The following is a 17618-nucleotide window of genomic DNA, read 5'->3' as shown; positions in this document are numbered from 1 at the left end:
GTGGTGGGGTTTGGTGTTTGTGGCGCGCGTGTGGGGTGGAGATGGGGTGTTTGTGGCATGTGTGTGCGCATGTTTGTTTCTCGGGAGGGAAGGTGACAGCTTCTGTCGAATTGTTAATCCAGACAATCAGGTAATGCTTTGGGGACCCAAGTTCGAAATATCCACCACCTACTACGGTGGACTGAGTTCAGTAAAAATCTGCAAAGGAGAGTCTAACAATGAACTTGGAGCCATTGTCAATTGTAACAAAAACCCATCTGGTTCACTGGTCTCCTTTAGGGAGGAAAACTCATCTTTACCTGCTCTGACCTACATATGACTCCAGACCAACAGCACTGTGGCTCAGTCTTTACAGCTCTCTGGGATTTTTAAAATTCATTTGTGGAAAATGGTGTTGCTGACTGGCCAGCATTTTATTGCCCATCCCTAGTTTTCTTTGTGGTGGTGCTGGTGAGCTTCCTTTTTGAACCATTGCAGTCCACCTGCTGTGACTTGACCCACAATGCCATTAGGGAGAGGATTCCAGGTTTTTTATCTAGTGTCAGTGAAGGAATGGCAATATATTTCCAGCCAGGATGGTGAATGGCTTGGAGGGGGATCTTGGAAGTGGTGGTGTTCCAACTTATCTGCTGCCCTTGTCCTTCTTGATGGAAGTAGTCATGGATTTGGAAGGTACTGTCCAAGGATTTTTGGTGAATTTCTGCATTGCACCTTAGAGGTACTACATGATGCTGCTGCTACTGCCCATCGGTGGAAGGGGGAAAATGGATGCTCGTGGATGGAGTGCCAATCAATGAGCTGCCTTGTCCTGGATGCTGTCAAGCTTCTGCAGTGTTGTTAAAACTACAATCATCCATCCAAGGGGAGATTTCGTTCACAAATAACATATTGCTAAAATTAGATCATTGTTGGAGCTGCACCCATCCAGGCAAGTGAGGAGTATTCTATCACACTCCTGACTTGTGCCTTGGAGATAATGGACAGACTTTGGGGAATCAGGAGCTGAGTTACTTGCTGTAGTATTCCTAGCTCTGTTTGTAATTTGCTGCTTATGCTGTTTGGCATGCAAGTAGTCCTGTTTGGTTGCTTCACCAGGTTGACATCTTATGCCTGGTGCTGCTCCTGGCATGCCCTCCTGTACTGTTCACTGAACCAAGGTTGATCCCCTGGCTTGATGGTAATGGTTGAGTGGGGATTTGATGGGGCAGGAAGTTGCAGATTGTGCTGGAGTACAATGCTGCTCTTGTTTATGGTGTACACTGCCTCATGGATGTCCAGTCTTCAGTTGCTAGATCTGTTCGAAGTCTGTCCCATTTAGCACAGTGATAGTGCCACGCAACACGATGGAGGGTATTCTCAATGTGAAGGTACAATTTCATCTCCACGATGACTGTGTAGTGGTCACTCTTACCGATACTGTCATGGACAAATACATCTGCAACCGGGAGACTGGTAAGATTGAGATCAAGTATGTTTTTCTCTCGTTGATTCCCTCACAACCTGCTGCAGACCTAGTCTAAAATAGCTACGTCCTTAGGACGTGACCAGTTCGATTGTTGCTAAGCTATTCTTGGTGGTAGACATGGACTCCCTCAGTGGGAGTACATTTTGTGCCCATGCTGTCATTATTATCCATGCGATGGGCAATAAATGCTGACAGTGATGCCCTCATCCATGAATGAATTAAAAACAAAGTGATGGAAGCCATCTTAGTTAATGAAAAATGTAATTTACTGTTCCTCTCTCCCCACAACTACACCCACTCCCAGGACTTCCAATATCCCAGTATTCCAGAACCACTGACAAGCAGATTGGTCAATTGCAGTAGTGATATGATCTTGGACTGAGGGTCTATTATGAGGATAGCTCAGAAATGGTGTCTCTTTCAATACATTTTCAAGAGCTAGCATATTTAATCATTATGAATTGTTGGATTTTGACACTCCATAATTTTTAAAATCCATACGAGATGACAAGGATAAGGGTTGATCAGGTCAAGAGTCATGTAAGACCATGGTTGAGGATTGATTAACATCAGAAAACAATGAAGCACTATGGTTTAGCGCTGGGACCTCAGTACTTACAAATCTATACAAATTACTTCTCAGTACTTACAAATCTATAAAAATTACTTAGGTGAAGGAATGGAGGGTAATGTGCCTAAGTTTGCTCATGACACAAAGTTAGATGTGAAAGCAAGTCATGAGGAGAATGCAAAGGCTGATAAAAGAACATATATGAATTAAGTAGTGGGAAATTAATTCTAATACATGGATGCGCAAAACAATTTACTTTATTACAAAGCACTTCCTCCATATGACAAGTGCCAGCCATGATTATGTGTTGATGTCTCTGGGATGACTCTTGAACTCTGAAACGCTTGACCTGGAAGAAGGTGCCATTGCTGAGCCACTCTGACGCAAAAGAACATGACTCTAGTCACACAAATTATATACACGAATACGGATCGGCGTACCTGTGTAACTCCCAAGCATACAGTTTCCTTCACTCATGGAAGGAATACCAATTTACTTGCCAATTTGTTTGGAACATTTCCAATATTTTATTGACAAAAATGTTCAGAAGTAAAAATAAAATTAATACTGATTATATAACAGAGGTGACATCCTGAATATCAGAATTGTCAATTCAGTTTTCTCACACAATTAGGCTTTGCCTCGTGCACTTTTAATACTTCAATTCATTGAAAGATAGGGATTGACCAAGAAAAAAAAATTCATCTAAATATCATATGACAGAATTACAGGATACCATAGTGGGTCCTTTTATTGCTTTGTAAATTTGTGAAATGAAGCAACAGGAGCCTCTAGTGGTGGCGCAGCTTTTACACAGTTTAAATTGCTTTTCTGGACAATACATAGCAAACCAAAAACGAGTACTGTCAAAAATTAACCTTAATGCGTTTAGAAAATCATATCTAACAGAAACTAAACTAAATAAATTGTACTTAACAATACAAAGTAATGCTTTAAGTGCATGTAACAACAAATGTTAACAACAAATGTCAAAAACAAATGTCACAACAAATCTCACTCTTGTGAGAGCTCGCTATGTTAAAATTGGTTGCCAAATATCCTTTATTACAATGGAAACTGAGGAGACATTGTGTTGAGATATTGTGTTATAGGCTATCTTTATTAACTCACTCACCAGTTCGCTATATTCATTAATACCGGGTCCCAATTCATTCATAAAACCATAGTTCTGTAGTATCCAAAGTTAAAAACAACTCTTTCAAACCCAATACTACACTTCCACACCTTATCAGCAAGCAGAACAACACCATACCCACCAAGTCTTCACGAAATATTATAATATTAATCAGTTCTTATCAACCATCTCCTGCACCTGAATAAACTAAGTACCTGTTAAATATCTTTTAACTGGGCCATTATCCCTTTAAGAATCTGTCTGACAAAACAGCACTTGCATGAAATTGCACGAATGAATGAAACTTATACAAGCAAATAGTAAATAAATCTCTCCACACAATTGCAGTAATCAATTAATATCCTTTATTCTTTTATTCCGATTTCTAACTTATTTAGAGCATGTAGGCCTAATAGTTTTACTAACATTTACTAATTTAAAAGGCAAAAGGGCTAACATCTAATTATGCAAGCAGACCAGACAGATATCCCATCCGAAGTAGCAGCCAGCATAAGCGTGTTTTAACCCATCTCCTGTCTCCCTGGACAGGAGCCCTTCAAAACTTTGCACTATAGATCAAAAATGTGACACTACAATAATGAGATTTTAATGTATGTAAGAACCATGTATAAAGGGACTCTTGTAACAACTGTATTTCAGGATTCTATTACTGCCTTGAACATGTGCTGCAATTGCTGAATAAAGAGGCTATTTTTGCCACTCACCAATTTAGGTTGTTATTTGAACATGATCCCACAGCAACAACAAATTAAAAGATACTCAGTTGCTTGTGAGCCTCCTGAGTCTAAAAAAGTGATAGGAGTACAATGTTGCTCTTTTTAAAGTGCCACAAAACTAAATAAGACACAAGCAGCAAGTGGAAAAGAGATCAAGTTTATCCACAATACTGAATATTTGTTTTAGTCTGGCAAACTACCTTAAATTGAAACAGGAACATTTGGTGCATCAAAGAAATTAATTTCTGCAAAACTCAGCGAAGACCTGACTGCAAAAATAAGGTGGCGAGAAACTCCTGGAAGCATCAATTACTTGGTTTCGTACTACTGGAATGTAAATACAGTGTGATACCAAACCTGGCTTAGAATGCACTTCTTCAACTAACCTAAAGGCTTCATTTAGATTTCAAATGTTTGGGAGAAGATACTGTGCAAGTGCACATCCAGGTATGCACAAATCCTTCCTAAACAATCACAGGTAATTTTATTTTTGGGCAGTTCTATGGACCCAACTATTTTCCAGCATCGTCATATCAGAGCCTTAAACTACCAGATAGATTTCCTTCTCCCACCTTTTAGATTTGATTAGATTAGATTCCCTACAGTGTGGAAACAGGCCCTTTGGCCCAACCAGTCCACACCATGGAATTACATGAATCAGAAATACATAATCAGGGTGCTCAGGTCTGCCTAAGTCAGCGGACCATCAATTATGATGCATTTTTACTCTCTGGAATACCAAGAATAAAGCTTTCTCTAAAATGTCAGAGTGCTATTAAGTGTAAAAAGCTCATTTGATCAGCACAATATAATTTATTAGAATATCCTGTTGGGTCCAAGGGTCAATTAAAAATGCCAGAGCTGAGATTGATAGGTTTCTGTTGGATAAAAATATTAATAGTTACAGAAGCAATGTGGGTTGGGGGAATTAAGATATACCCAAGCCATGATGTAACTGAATAATGGAATAGATTTGATGGGCATGAAGATGACACAAGTAATGGAAGCAGGGTTCAACATATCTGGAACTTAAAGCTGATGGCTACAGTTGTAAGACCAATATTGGCAGTGTAAATACACAATACCAGGTACAGTCCCCAGGGTTACATAATCTCTTACTTTCAAAATAAGATTTGCAAGGTCAGATTTGCATGGCTCAGATAATGGCAACAAAGTAATAGTCAATCTATTCAATCAAATTAACTCTCATCAATACTTCACTCATTTAGATACAAAAATGTTTCCACCATTAGCAACAGAAACATTTAGTGGAGACCAAAGATGCCGAAATATTAGTAAAATAAATGGGGAAAGTGTCATTTACTATTGCTATTTGTACTGTAAAATAAAATTACAACTACTAAATTGTTTCTGGACCTTCCTTATAATTTATCCAAAGTTGCTCACAGTTTTATTAATTTACTTACTGCTGTCTCTGAGAGTGTAGACCATACATCACCTTTCATGGTATAGACCCCCTATTGGCTTTCTGCCTTTAAGTAAAATAATGGGAATGTAGAACTGCATGACTGAGAATGGGAGCTGTCCAACGTTCCCTCCCTTCTCAACAAATATCCAGAAGCTGACATAGATGAGAAGTCAAATGTCCCCCCTACTAGCACTCAATGGTATCATGCCCAGTTTTAGCTCCACTGTGATTGGAACATACAACATATAGCACAGGAACAGGCCCTTCAGCCCACCATGTCTGTGCCGACTATGATGCCATTCTAAATTACTCCCATCTATCTGCACATGATCTGTATAACTCTAATCCCCCTGCCTATGTGTGTCTGTCTAAATGTCTCTTAAACATTACCAGCGTATCTGTTCCTACCACCACCCCTGGCAGCACATTCCAGGCAGCTACCAACCTCTGTGTACAAAAAAACCTGCCTCCCATAACTCCTTTAAACAATCGCCCCTCACCTTAAACCTATACCCTGAGTATATGACATTTCCACCCTAGCAAAAAGACTGACTGTCCATTTCTCTCAATTTTATATACTTCTATCAGGTTGCCCCTCAGCCTCCAGTGCACTAGCAAAAACAACTGAAATTTGTCCAACCTCTCCACATAGGTAATACACTCCAATCCAGCCAACAACATCCTTTCAAACCTCTTTTATGCCCTCTCCAAAGACTCCCCATGCTTCCAATACTGTGGTGACCAGAACTGCATACAATACTCCAAATGTGGCCTCACTAAAGTTTTATACAGCTGCAACATGACTTGCCAACTTACATACTCAATGCACCTACCGATGAAGACAAGCAAGCCATATGCCTTTGTTACCAACTTATCCACTTGTGCTGCCACTTTCAGGGAGGTATGCACTCATATCCCAAGATCCCTCTGTAAATCAAAGCTCTCATGGTTCCTTCCATTTATTGTATTCTTTCCTCCTGCATTTCACCTTCCAAAATGCATTACCTCACACTCTTCTGGACTAAACTCTATCTGCTATTTCTTCATCCAACTTTCCAACTAATCCATATCCTGGCTATATCCTTTGACAATGTTCCTCACTATTCACAACTCCACCAATTTTCATGTCATCTGCACATTTACTAATCAAACCACCTACATTTTCACCCAAATCATAAATATATACAGAGGTCCCAGCACTAATCCTTTTGCAACAACATTCGTCACAGACGTCCAGTCAGAAAAACACCCCTCCACAAATATCCTTTATCATCTATAACTAAGCCAATTTTGTATCCAGCTTAGCAACTCACCATGGATCCCATGTGAGTTTATCTTCTGGACAGCATACCATGAGGGACCTTGTCAAATGCTTTGGTAAAGTCCATGTAGACAACAACTACTGCCATACCCTCATTCACCTTTGCCACTTCCTCAAAAAAAATCAATCAAATTTGTGAGGCAAGACTTCCCCAGCACAAAGGCCTTATCTATCTTTGTGTGATCAACAAAGCTTGGAACTATAACTTTAGCCTCTTCAAAGTCATGTATATAAATTGTATGGAGTTGAGGTCCAGTATTGATTCCTGTGAGCAGCGTTCATTACATGTTGTCAACTAAATGACAACATTTATGCCTACTGTTTCCTGTTAGCTAGCCAATCTTATATCATTGGCAATGGTTACCCCTAGACCATCAGCTTTTATTTTCTGCAATATCCTTTGATGTAATATCTTATCAAATGCTTTTTGAAAATCTAAGTGCAGAACATCCATTGGATAAGCTCTTGCGGTGCAGTGGCAATGTCACTACCTCTGACCAAGAATGTCTGGCTTCAAGCTCTACCTGTTTCAAAGAAGTATTAAAACATATCTAAAACAGGTTAATTAAGGTATCTAGAATACTCATCAGTTTCTCTAGATCCACTGCATGTTACTTCTTCAAATAACTCCAATAAATTGGTTAAATGTGGCTTCCTTTTGACATAACCACGTTGACTCTGCCTGATTACCTGAACATATCTGTATGCCAAGCTATAGTGTTTTTATTAATGGCTGACACTTATTCTCTGATAGATGTTAAGCTAAATGGTCTAGAATTACCTGCTTTGTCTCCCTCACCTTTTAAAGAAAGGAGTTACATTTACTATTTTACAATCTAACAGAACTGTCCCTGTATCTAAAGAATTTTGGAATATTAGAAGCCGTGCACCAACCATCATATTCACCACTGAACCTGAACCTATAATAAAAAGACTAATTTTGGGGGTTTACATTGAATGTTCACTTAGATTCAATATCATGGTACATTACAGTCCAACATATGCCAGTTTCTGTTACACTCTTGGAGAAATAATAATGAAACACTGAAACTGCAACATAACTCTTAAACCGACAATTGAATCATGAACCAAGATGAGATTGTCAGTTTGAAAAAAGATTGGAAATGAATTTTTACCAGACAGATCCGTGACCTGAACTAATGTGGATTACTTATATTAAAATTAGGTTATATGTTAATAGTGAATAGTTATATTTCACCAGTCTTAGCATTTAAAATGCGCACAACTTACTGTCTCTCCAAGATTTCTAACATAAATTCACTTCTTTCCTAGCAGAACAAACTACCATGTGAAAGCTGGCTCAGCTAATCTGCAAGCTAGCTTCAGGCTGCAGAACTAAAATTCAGACTCAGCATAATTTGTAATTGGAGATCCAATGCCACTGAACTGCCTATCAGAGTAAGCTACAACAAATGACCAAGTTACCTTCATCAAAAAAAGGTTTCAAACACAAATAAATAAATCCTGCTGTGTGGAGCTTGCTTCTTTGTCCTGTCAAAGTGTCATGACACATAAGGCACGAGGTGACTATAACTCAATTACACGAGATCCAAGCAGGCATTCATCAATATTGAATAGACAACTCATGTTTGTAATTGAACACAATGTCATTCAAAGCATACGCCTTGGACAATCTATTGTGCCGTCAGTAGAAACTTGTACTTTTAGAATTAAGTCAAACACAAGTACCTGGTTGGAGGTGGTGGTGTATTGAGACATGCGTGTATATGAGAGAGACAGACAGATAGACATTGAGTATTAAACCATCACACTTTGTTTCTAGGAATATCCAAGTTCAAACACCTGACAGTGAAATAATCAACTTTTTGCCACAAATGCACTGTGAGCCTTTTGAATAGACAAATATGGTGGAACACACCAAACACTTCAGAGATTGTAAATAGATATAATTCATGGTCTGATGGGGTATTATGTTACCAGGTCAGTAAGTATGCAACAAATGGACAGAGGTTTCATCAACTCAGCTGATAAAGAAAAATCTAATACAGCACTCTGTTGAAAGCCAGAACTACTAGAGGCTTGAATAACAGAATACAGTACAATGAAGGAGAAGGTCATTTGCTTCACCAAATCTGCAGATCATCTTTCAAAGAGCAATCCAGCTATTTTTAGTACTCTTTCTTGATTTCTTTGCACTTTTTCTCCTGTGGTCCCTTTGAGGACTACTTCTCAAATTGCATTCAACTCTCTAACAAGGTTTACATTTCAAATTTTAATCACATTGTGGAAATATGTTTTTCCTATCTAAGAACATAAGAAATAAAAGCAAGAGTAGATTTTCTGGTACCTCTAGCCTGTCCCACCCCCAATAAGGTCATTACTGGTCTGACTGTGGTTGTAGGAGGCAAGAATGGAAGGCTCGTGGAAGAATGGTTTAGTGAGATGGCCAGAAGTAAAGAAACAAAGCCAGAAGATCCCCTTACTCCCCAGGATGACCCAGGTCATTCTGTTATAATGCATGTTTCATCAATGTGAACTTGCTGTTACGTGATTGATGAATTGGGGACACTGTTTCTAAAGCACAAACCTTTAGAACATGCGTTGTTAGTAATATAATTACAGTGTAAACAGTTTAAATGCTATACCATGTGGTTGCACAAGAATGCAACCATCAGGTTATAGAATAACTGACTAGTAGTGGTTAAATCTGGCAACAGCAGGCACAGTGGTGTTTCATATGACTAGCTACAATTATAGACAGATGGCTAAACTGGGGAACAATCAGGATACAAAAGATTAAAGATTAAAGCCAGGGAACTACAGACCGGTGAGCCTGACGTCGGTGGTGAGCAAGTTATTGGAGGGAATCCTGAGGGACAGGATGTACATGTATTTGGAAAGGCAAGGACTGATTAGGGATAGTCAACATGGCATTGTGCGTGGGAAATCATGTCTCACAAACTTGACTGAGTTTTTTGAAGAAGTAACAAAGAGGATTGATGAGGGCAGAACAATGAACATGATCTATATGGACTTCAGTAGGGCATTCAACAAGGTTTCCCATGGGAGATGATTAGCAAGGTTAGATCTTACAGAATACAGGGAGAACTAGCCATTTGGATACAGAACTGGCTCAAAGGTAGAAGACAGAAGTTGGTGGTGAGGTTCGTTTTTCAGCCTGAAGGCCTGTGACCAGTGGACTACCACAAGGATTGGTGCTGGGTCCTCTACTTTTCCTCATTTATATAAATGATTTGGGTGTGAGCATAAGAGGTATAGTTAGTAAATTTGCAGATGATACGAAAATTGGAGGTGTAGTGGACAGCGAAGAAGGTTACCTCAGATTACAACAGGATCTTGATCAGATGGACCAGTGGGCTGAGAAGTGGCAGATGGAGTTTAATTTAGATAAATGCGAGGTGCTGCATCTTGGAGAAGCAAATCTTAGCAGGACTTATACATTTAATAGTAAGGTCCGAGAGAGTGTTGCTGAACAAAGAGACCTTGGAGTGCAGGTTCATAGCTCCTTGAAAGTGGAGTCGCAGATAGACAGGATAGTGAAGGCGGCGTTTGGTATGTTTTCCTTTATTGATCAGAGCATTGAGTACAGGAGTTGGGAGGTCATGTTGCGGCTGTACAGGACATTGGTTAGGCCACTGTTGGAATATTGCATGTAATTTTGGTCTCCTTCCAATCAGAAAGATATTGTGAAACTTGAAAGTGTTCAGAAAAGATTTACAAGGATGTTGCCAGAGTTGGAGGATTTGAGTTACAGGGAGAGGCTGAACAGGCTGGGGCTGTTTTCCCTGCAGCGTTGGAGGCTGAGGGGTGACCTTATAGAGGTTCATAAAATCATGAGGGGCATGGATAGGATAAATAGGCAAAGTCTTTTCCCTGGGGTGTGGGAGTCCAGACCTAGAGGGCATAGATTTAGGGTGAGAGGGGAAAGATATAAAAGAGACTTAAGCAGCAACTTTTTCATGCAGAGGGTGGTACGTGTACGGAATGAGCTGCCAGAGGAAGTAATGGAGGATGGTACAATTGCAACATTTAAGAGGCATTTGGATGGGTATATGAATCGGAAGGGTTTGGAGGGATATGGGCCAGTTGCTGGCAGGTGGGACTAGATTGGGCTGGGATATCGGGTCGGCATGTATGGGTTGGACCGAAGGGTCTGTTTCCATGCTGTACATCTCTATGATTCTATTAATATTTGAAACAGTACTTTTTTTTTCACATGTTGCTCTGTTTTGGGTTAAACTTGCTCCAAGACAGCTATGCAAGGTAAGCACCATCAAACTGACAGAGAATCAATAATTGATACCAAATCCAAATAGAATTATTACTGATGATTCAAAAGTTTGACTCAACTGGTCATATTTGGGGATACTTTGGCAATACAACAACAAACATTGCTGGAAAAGTGGGTGTGGGGGTGTGTGGGGGTTGGGGGTTTGGGGCGTGGGGTTGGGGGGCGGATGGTATAAGGGGTTGTGGGGGTTGGGTGGGTAGGAGTTTAAGGGCTGGAGGATGGGGGCTGTCTTCCCCCCGCCCAGAGCCGGCTGTCGCTCTCACTCACCAGGACGGCGCGGTCCTGCTCGGTCACTCGGGACCGCTTCTTCCGGCCGAAGAGGTTCCCCATTTGCGCTGCTTCGGGCCCGAGCCCAGCCACATACCCGCCCCCGGCACAAGGGAGGGAAGGAGCCGCAGAGATTCACTCCCCACCTGCCGCTACTCCGGCCCGTCAAGTTGCAGGAGAAGACCGGCGCCCAGAGCCTAGGCCGCGCCGTCACCACGGTAACCACACCCGGGACGGCAAGCCGCCGCGGACCAAATGAACCGCGCTTTCGTCGATTCGAAATCACAGTCTCCTGCGCCAGGTGGAGACCTGCAGCCCATTCTAAAAGATCACACAACACCAGATTACAGTCCAACAGGTTTATTTGGAAGTTTTTAAAAAAAATTCATTTGTGAAACTTGGGCGTCTCTGGCTAGCCAGCATTGATAGTCCATCCCTATTTGCCCTTGAGAAGGTGGTGGTGAGCTGCCTTCTTGAATCACTGCCATCTTCCGCCTCGGAACACTTCAACCCCAGGGCATCAATGTGGACTTCAACAGTTTCCTCATTTCTCCTACCCCCACCTCACCCTAGTTCTAAACTTCCAGCTCAGCACTGTCCCCATGACTTGTCCGACCTGCCTAGCTCCTTTTCCACCTATCCACTCCACCCTCTCCTCCCTGACCTATCACCTTCATCCCCTCCCCCACTGACCTATTGTACTCTATGCTACTTTCTCCCCACCCCCACCCTCCTCTAGCTTATCTCTCCACGCTTCAGGCTCACTGCCTTTATTCCTGATGAAGGGCTTTTGCCCGAAACGTCGATTCCGAAGCTCCTTGAATGCTGCCTGAACTGCTGTGCTCTTCCAGCACCACTAATCCAGAATCTGGTTTCCAGCATCTGCAGTCATTGTTTTTACCTTCTTGAATCGCTGCAGTCCACTTGCTGTGGGTTGACCCACAATGCCAAAAGGGAGGGAATTCCAGGATTTTGACCCAACGACAGTGAAGGAACGGCAGTATATTTCCAAGTTAGGATGGTGAGGAGTGTTCTCAAGTACCTGCTACCTTAGTCCTTCTAGGTGGAAGTGGTCGTGGGTTTAGAAGGTGCTGTCTAAGAATCTTTGTTGAATTTCTGCACTGCATCTTGTAGATAGAACACACTGCTGCTACTGAGTGCCAGTGGTGGAGGGAGTGGATGTTTGTACATGTGGTACCAATCAAGTAGGTTGCTTTGTCCTGGATGGTGTCAAGCTTCTTGAGTATTGTTGGAACTGCACCCATCCAGGCAAGCGGAGAGTATTCCATCATACTCCTGACTTGTGCCTTGTAGATGGTGGATAGACTTTGGGGTGTCAGGAGGTGAGTTACTCGCTGCACTATCCTTAGTCTCTGACCTACTCTTGTACCCACTGTGTTTATGTGGTGAATTCAGTTGAGTTTCTGGTCAGTGGTAACCGCAAGGATGTTGGCAGTGGGGGATTCAGTGATGGTAATACTGTTGAATGTCAAGGGGCGGTGGTTAGAGTGTCTCTTATTGGTGATGATCATTGTCTGGCATTTGTGTGATGTGAATGATAGCTGATGAAGGAGCAGCGCTCTGAAAACTAGTGCTTCCAAATAAACCTGGAAAAAGTGAGGTCTGCAGATGCTGGAGATCAGAGTCAAGAGTGTGTTGCTGGGAAAGCACAGCAAGTCAAGCAGCATCTGAGGAGCAGGCCAGAAGCTTTAATCAGGAATGGAGGAAGAACTCCTTATCTTCCGCCTCTGGTTACCTTCAACCCCAGGGCATCAATGTGGACTTCAGTTTCCTCATTTTTTCCCCCTCCCCCAGTTCCAACCTTCTAGCTAAGCACCGCCCTCATGACCTGTCTCACCTGTCAATCTTCCTTCCCACTTATCCGCTCGACCCTCCTCTCTGACCTATTACCTTCATCCCCACTTCCATTCGTCTATTGCACTCTTAGCTACCTTCTCCCCAGCCTCACCTCCCCTCCCATTTATCGCTCGACCCCTGAGGCTCCCAGCCTCATTCCTGATGAAGGGCTCTGGCCTTCTCCTGCTCCTCAGATGCTGCCTGACCTGCTGTGTTTTTCCAGCAGTACACTGTCGACTTCCAAATAAACCTGTTGGACTATAACCTGGTGTTGAGTGAATTTTAACTTTGTTCACCCCAGTCAACTCCGGCACCTCCATATCATTCTAAAGATGAAAGACTTAACAGCAATAGGTTTGTTCAATATATTGCATCCGTGTATGACATTATGATTTTTTGCTATAAATTCTGTGTCCTACGATCCTACTCCATTAGCTACCTGACGAAGGAGCAGCACTCCGAAAGCTTGTACTTCCAAATAAAACTATTTGACTATAACCTGGTGTTGCGTGATTTTAAATGTGTCCACCCCAATCCAAACATCATAAGCGGACACCGTCCAGCTCAACATGTCTGTGCCGGTCCTTGAAATGAGCAGTTTTACCTGCTAACCATCTTCTGCTTTCTCCTCATACCCGTTCATATGCTTACTATCCAAATAATCATCCAGTACCCAAATATATATATATAATATATGATTCTATTCATTAGCTCAGAATCATCCCAGGAATAACATTTAAAACTTTTACTATCTGTTGATGCTGTGCATTTCTTATATAACAAAATTAAAAGAATAAGGATGACAAGAGTGTGGCTAATTGCTGCAAATTTTCGAGTACAAGGTTTCACACATCCTTGAATACTTTAGGTAATTCATTTTGTTTATTTAAAGTGCAGATTAGGGAGTGCAAACATTTTCCTGTCTTTCCGTTTGTTCTTGCCTCATCTGTTTAATGGATTTCAAAGTTTTCTCTTAAATAAAACACAGATTATATAAATAGTTGGAAATGTTTCCTCAGATTCTCGTGGGTTTATTTACCTGTTCTTCAAGTGGGAATTGATATTACTGGTGTTTCCTCATAGTACTGACCTATGATACAGAGCTAGAAGCAAAGCACAGCGTGAGGCTGGAGAAGTAAGACCATTAGATTCACTAGGTGCCCAACTTTCATTCTTTTGGGAAATTAAAATTTGATTGTGAACATGAGAGATGTAAATTAAAGTCCAATGGATTGCATAATTTTGACTAAAATAAATTAAAATAGAAACCTACGTAAAATTCATCTAAAGGATCACAAACAGTTCAATGCAATGCTTCATCGTTCACTCCTACCACAACCGTCTCTTTCCTGGACACTCTCAGAAGGTATAAATCTTGTCCCTTGACTTCTTCCCTCCACCTGTATCATCCTTTTTTATGCCTGTCATATGTGTGTGTAGAGGTTTTGTAAGAGGTTAGAGTACTAAACAATACAGTTACATGTTGACATAATAATTGTTTATCTATAGTTATAATTTATTGATTTGTAATAAAAAGTAACTCTTGTTAAATAGAGAAATCTAGTTGATAATTTCTGTCAACCTGTGTCTAAGAAACAGGTAAATTGGGGAAGTTTTAATTTTTTAATTAATGTTTGTGATAATTCTGACAAATGGTCGAAGTTGATTTCCAACATGTTACTCTATTACGGTGGAACTTGTGACTCCTCTTGAGATCTAATAAGACCCATAATTTCTTTTTGTTAATTATGGTTAGGGCTGTTGTGTTCTTTTGCCCAAAAAGAATTTATAACTGCTGCAATGCTTGTATTATTTTCCTAAATATTAATCTTTGCCTATCCAATTCTCTACCTCCTGATGCTGCCTGGCTTGTGTATTCTTCCAGCCTCCCGCTTGTCTACCTTCGGTTCCAGCATCTGCAGTTTTTTTGTCTCTATCCATTTTCATGCCTTTCAATTACATTACCTTGTCTATCTCAGCCAATTTGGAAGAGGTAACAAGGTAAGGGAGTACTCAGTGAATGGCAGGACACTAGGGAGCTAAGAGGAACAGAGGGATTTTGGAGGGATTGTCCACAGATCCCTGGAAGTGGCAGGACAGGCTAATAGGGTTATTAAGAATGTATATGGGACACTTTCTGTAATCGGTCTTGGCATTTATTATAAGAACAGGAAGGTTATGTAAGAGCTGAACAATACCTTGGTCAGGCTACAGCAGGAATACAGAATTCAGTTCTGGTTGCTTCACTACTGGAAGGATATGATTACACTAAAGTGGGTGCAGAGGAGATTCACCAGGAAAATATTTAACTATAAAGACAGGCTGAATTGGCTCAGATTGTTTTCTTTAGACAAGGGAAGGCTGAGGGGGTACCTGATTGAGGTGTATAAATTTAAGAGGGGCATGGACAGGGTGGATAGGAAGTAGCCATTCCCCTTAGCTGAAAGGTCAAAAATAAGGGGGCATAATTTTAAGGAGGTTTTAGAGGGGATTTGAGGAAACATCTTTTCACCAAGAGGGTAGTAAGAATCTGGAATGCACTGCCTGGGAGGGTAGTTGAAACAGGAAAGTTCGCAACCTCTAAGAAGGACATGGATGAGCACTTAATGTTGTAGCATTCAAGGACCAAGAGCTGGAAAGTGCGATTAGTGTAGATAGATTGGCACAGATGGGCCAATGGGCCTCTTCTGTGCTGTATAACTTTATGGCTCTCTCTGTATAACTCGCCTCTCGCACTTACATAGTTTCCTTTGTTTAGATTTAGGATTCTAGTTTTGAATTGGACTACTTCACTTTTATCCGATTGACGAATTCTGTCATGTTATCATCACTTTTTCCTCAAGAATGCCACACAACAAGATTATTAATTCATGCCTTCTCAAAACACAAATATAAATTTGGATAGTCTATCCACATTTGGTTCTTGTATGTACTGGCATAATAAACCATCTTGGCCCTACTTAGGAATTCATCTGCCATATTATTACTGCTAATGTTTATTTATTAGCCAAAAGTGCTATCTCATGGAACCAAATGGCTAATTTCATCACCAAATTCCCTGTGGCAAATTATCTACAGGAGAAGATCACAGAGGGACTTGAACTTTGACAGCACCACAATTAACACCAAAGTAAGATGTCGACATTAATGTTGTTTGTCCAATCTGTATGGAGATTAAAATCACCCATGGTTACTATAATACCATTATTCCATGCATCTCAAGTTTTGTGCCATCTCTTATTGTTTGGAGGCCTATGGACAGCTCCCACTAATGTTCCCACTTCTGTCCTTTGTTGCTTCTTACCCAGTCACCACCCAGACTATTCCTCTTCTAGATTTCCTATGCCAATATTCTTTCTCACTCTTGCACTGAATTCATCTTTCATGAACAATGCCACCTCACCTTCTTTTTATTTTCGTTTCTTCTTCTCATGATTGGATATCCTTGGATGTTCATTTTCCAGCCTTGGTTTCCCTGCAGCCATGTCTCCAGAATTACTATAATATCATATCAACCTATTTATGCTGTAAATTCATCTGTCACCTTTTTGTGAATTTATTGCCACCTAGAGCGGCATGATGCCTCACAGTGCCAGGGACTCAGGTTTGACTCCAGCCTTGGGCGACTGTCTGTGTGGAGTTTGCACATTCTCCCCATGTCTGCGTGGGTTTCCTACAATCCAAAAATGTGCAGGTTAGGTGAATTGGCCCTGCTAAATTGCCCATTGTGTGCAGGGATAGGTAGGTTAGGTGCATTAGTCAGGGATAAATGTAGAGTAATAGGGCAGGGGAATGGATCTGGATGGGTTACTCTTCGGAGGGTCGATGTGGACTTGTTGGGCTGAAGGACCTGTTTTCACACTGTAGGGATTCTATGAATACTGTATGCACTCAATATTGTATCTTTAGATTTGTCTTTTTGACATTCTAACACAATTTATTTGTATTCCAGTTTCTGTTTACTGCTAGCACTTGTTTTCTCTACTTTCCACTTTTGCTTTCTACTTTCCATCTTCTCTTCCCTTACTCTTGTCTCCCCCATTATGTTCCTATTCATCTGACTCACTGACCTAGTGGATGACCCTGTGAGGATAGCAGTCCCAGTCTTGCTGGGGTGCAACCCATCTTTCCAATGCCTCAAGAGTTTTGGTGTCATGTCTGCAGCAGCAGAAATGACTGTTGCTCTTGTGGTAGAATCCTCTATAACAATTGCCTCCTGCTGTTTTTTCCTCCCCTGCCCTGCTGAACCAGTTCTGGTACCACACACTTCGCTCTTTTATACCGTTTGGTGATCATTCATTCCGTTTCTGCCTGAGCACTGTTAATTTGCAAGGTGACCACCTCACTGTACATGCTATTTACAATAATCTCAGTCTTGTGGATATTCCGCCATGATACTAGCCACTGCTCCAGATATGAAACATGAATTTCCAGCAGTTGCACATGGATAAACCTACCACAAACGTGGGCCTCCTGGGCACTGTTAGTGTCCCTGATGTTCCACATTACATAGGAGGAACATTCCACTGGGTCAAGCTGCCC

The 17618-nt window shown here is 41.3% G+C and overlaps 1 protein-coding gene across 1 annotated transcript in view; it reads right to left on the bottom strand.

The window, feature by feature from the left end:
- The window catches only part of chmp6b (charged multivesicular body protein 6b), a 39879-nt gene extending 28417 nt beyond the window's left edge, over window positions 1–11462 (bottom strand). The window contains exon 1 of the mRNA XM_043714964.1: window positions 11220–11462. Within this exon, the coding sequence (XP_043570899.1) occupies window positions 11220–11282 (63 nt within the window). The 5' untranslated portion in view covers window positions 11283–11462. The remainder of the gene's footprint in view (window positions 1–11219) is intronic.
- Window positions 11463–17618: the final 6156 nt, after the last annotated feature.

This window comes from Chiloscyllium plagiosum, chromosome 24, assembly GCF_004010195.1.
Source record: "Chiloscyllium plagiosum isolate BGI_BamShark_2017 chromosome 24, ASM401019v2, whole genome shotgun sequence".
NCBI classification, from domain to species: domain Eukaryota; kingdom Metazoa; phylum Chordata; class Chondrichthyes; order Orectolobiformes; family Hemiscylliidae; genus Chiloscyllium; species Chiloscyllium plagiosum.
This window is presented reverse-complemented; position numbering and strand designations above follow the sequence as displayed.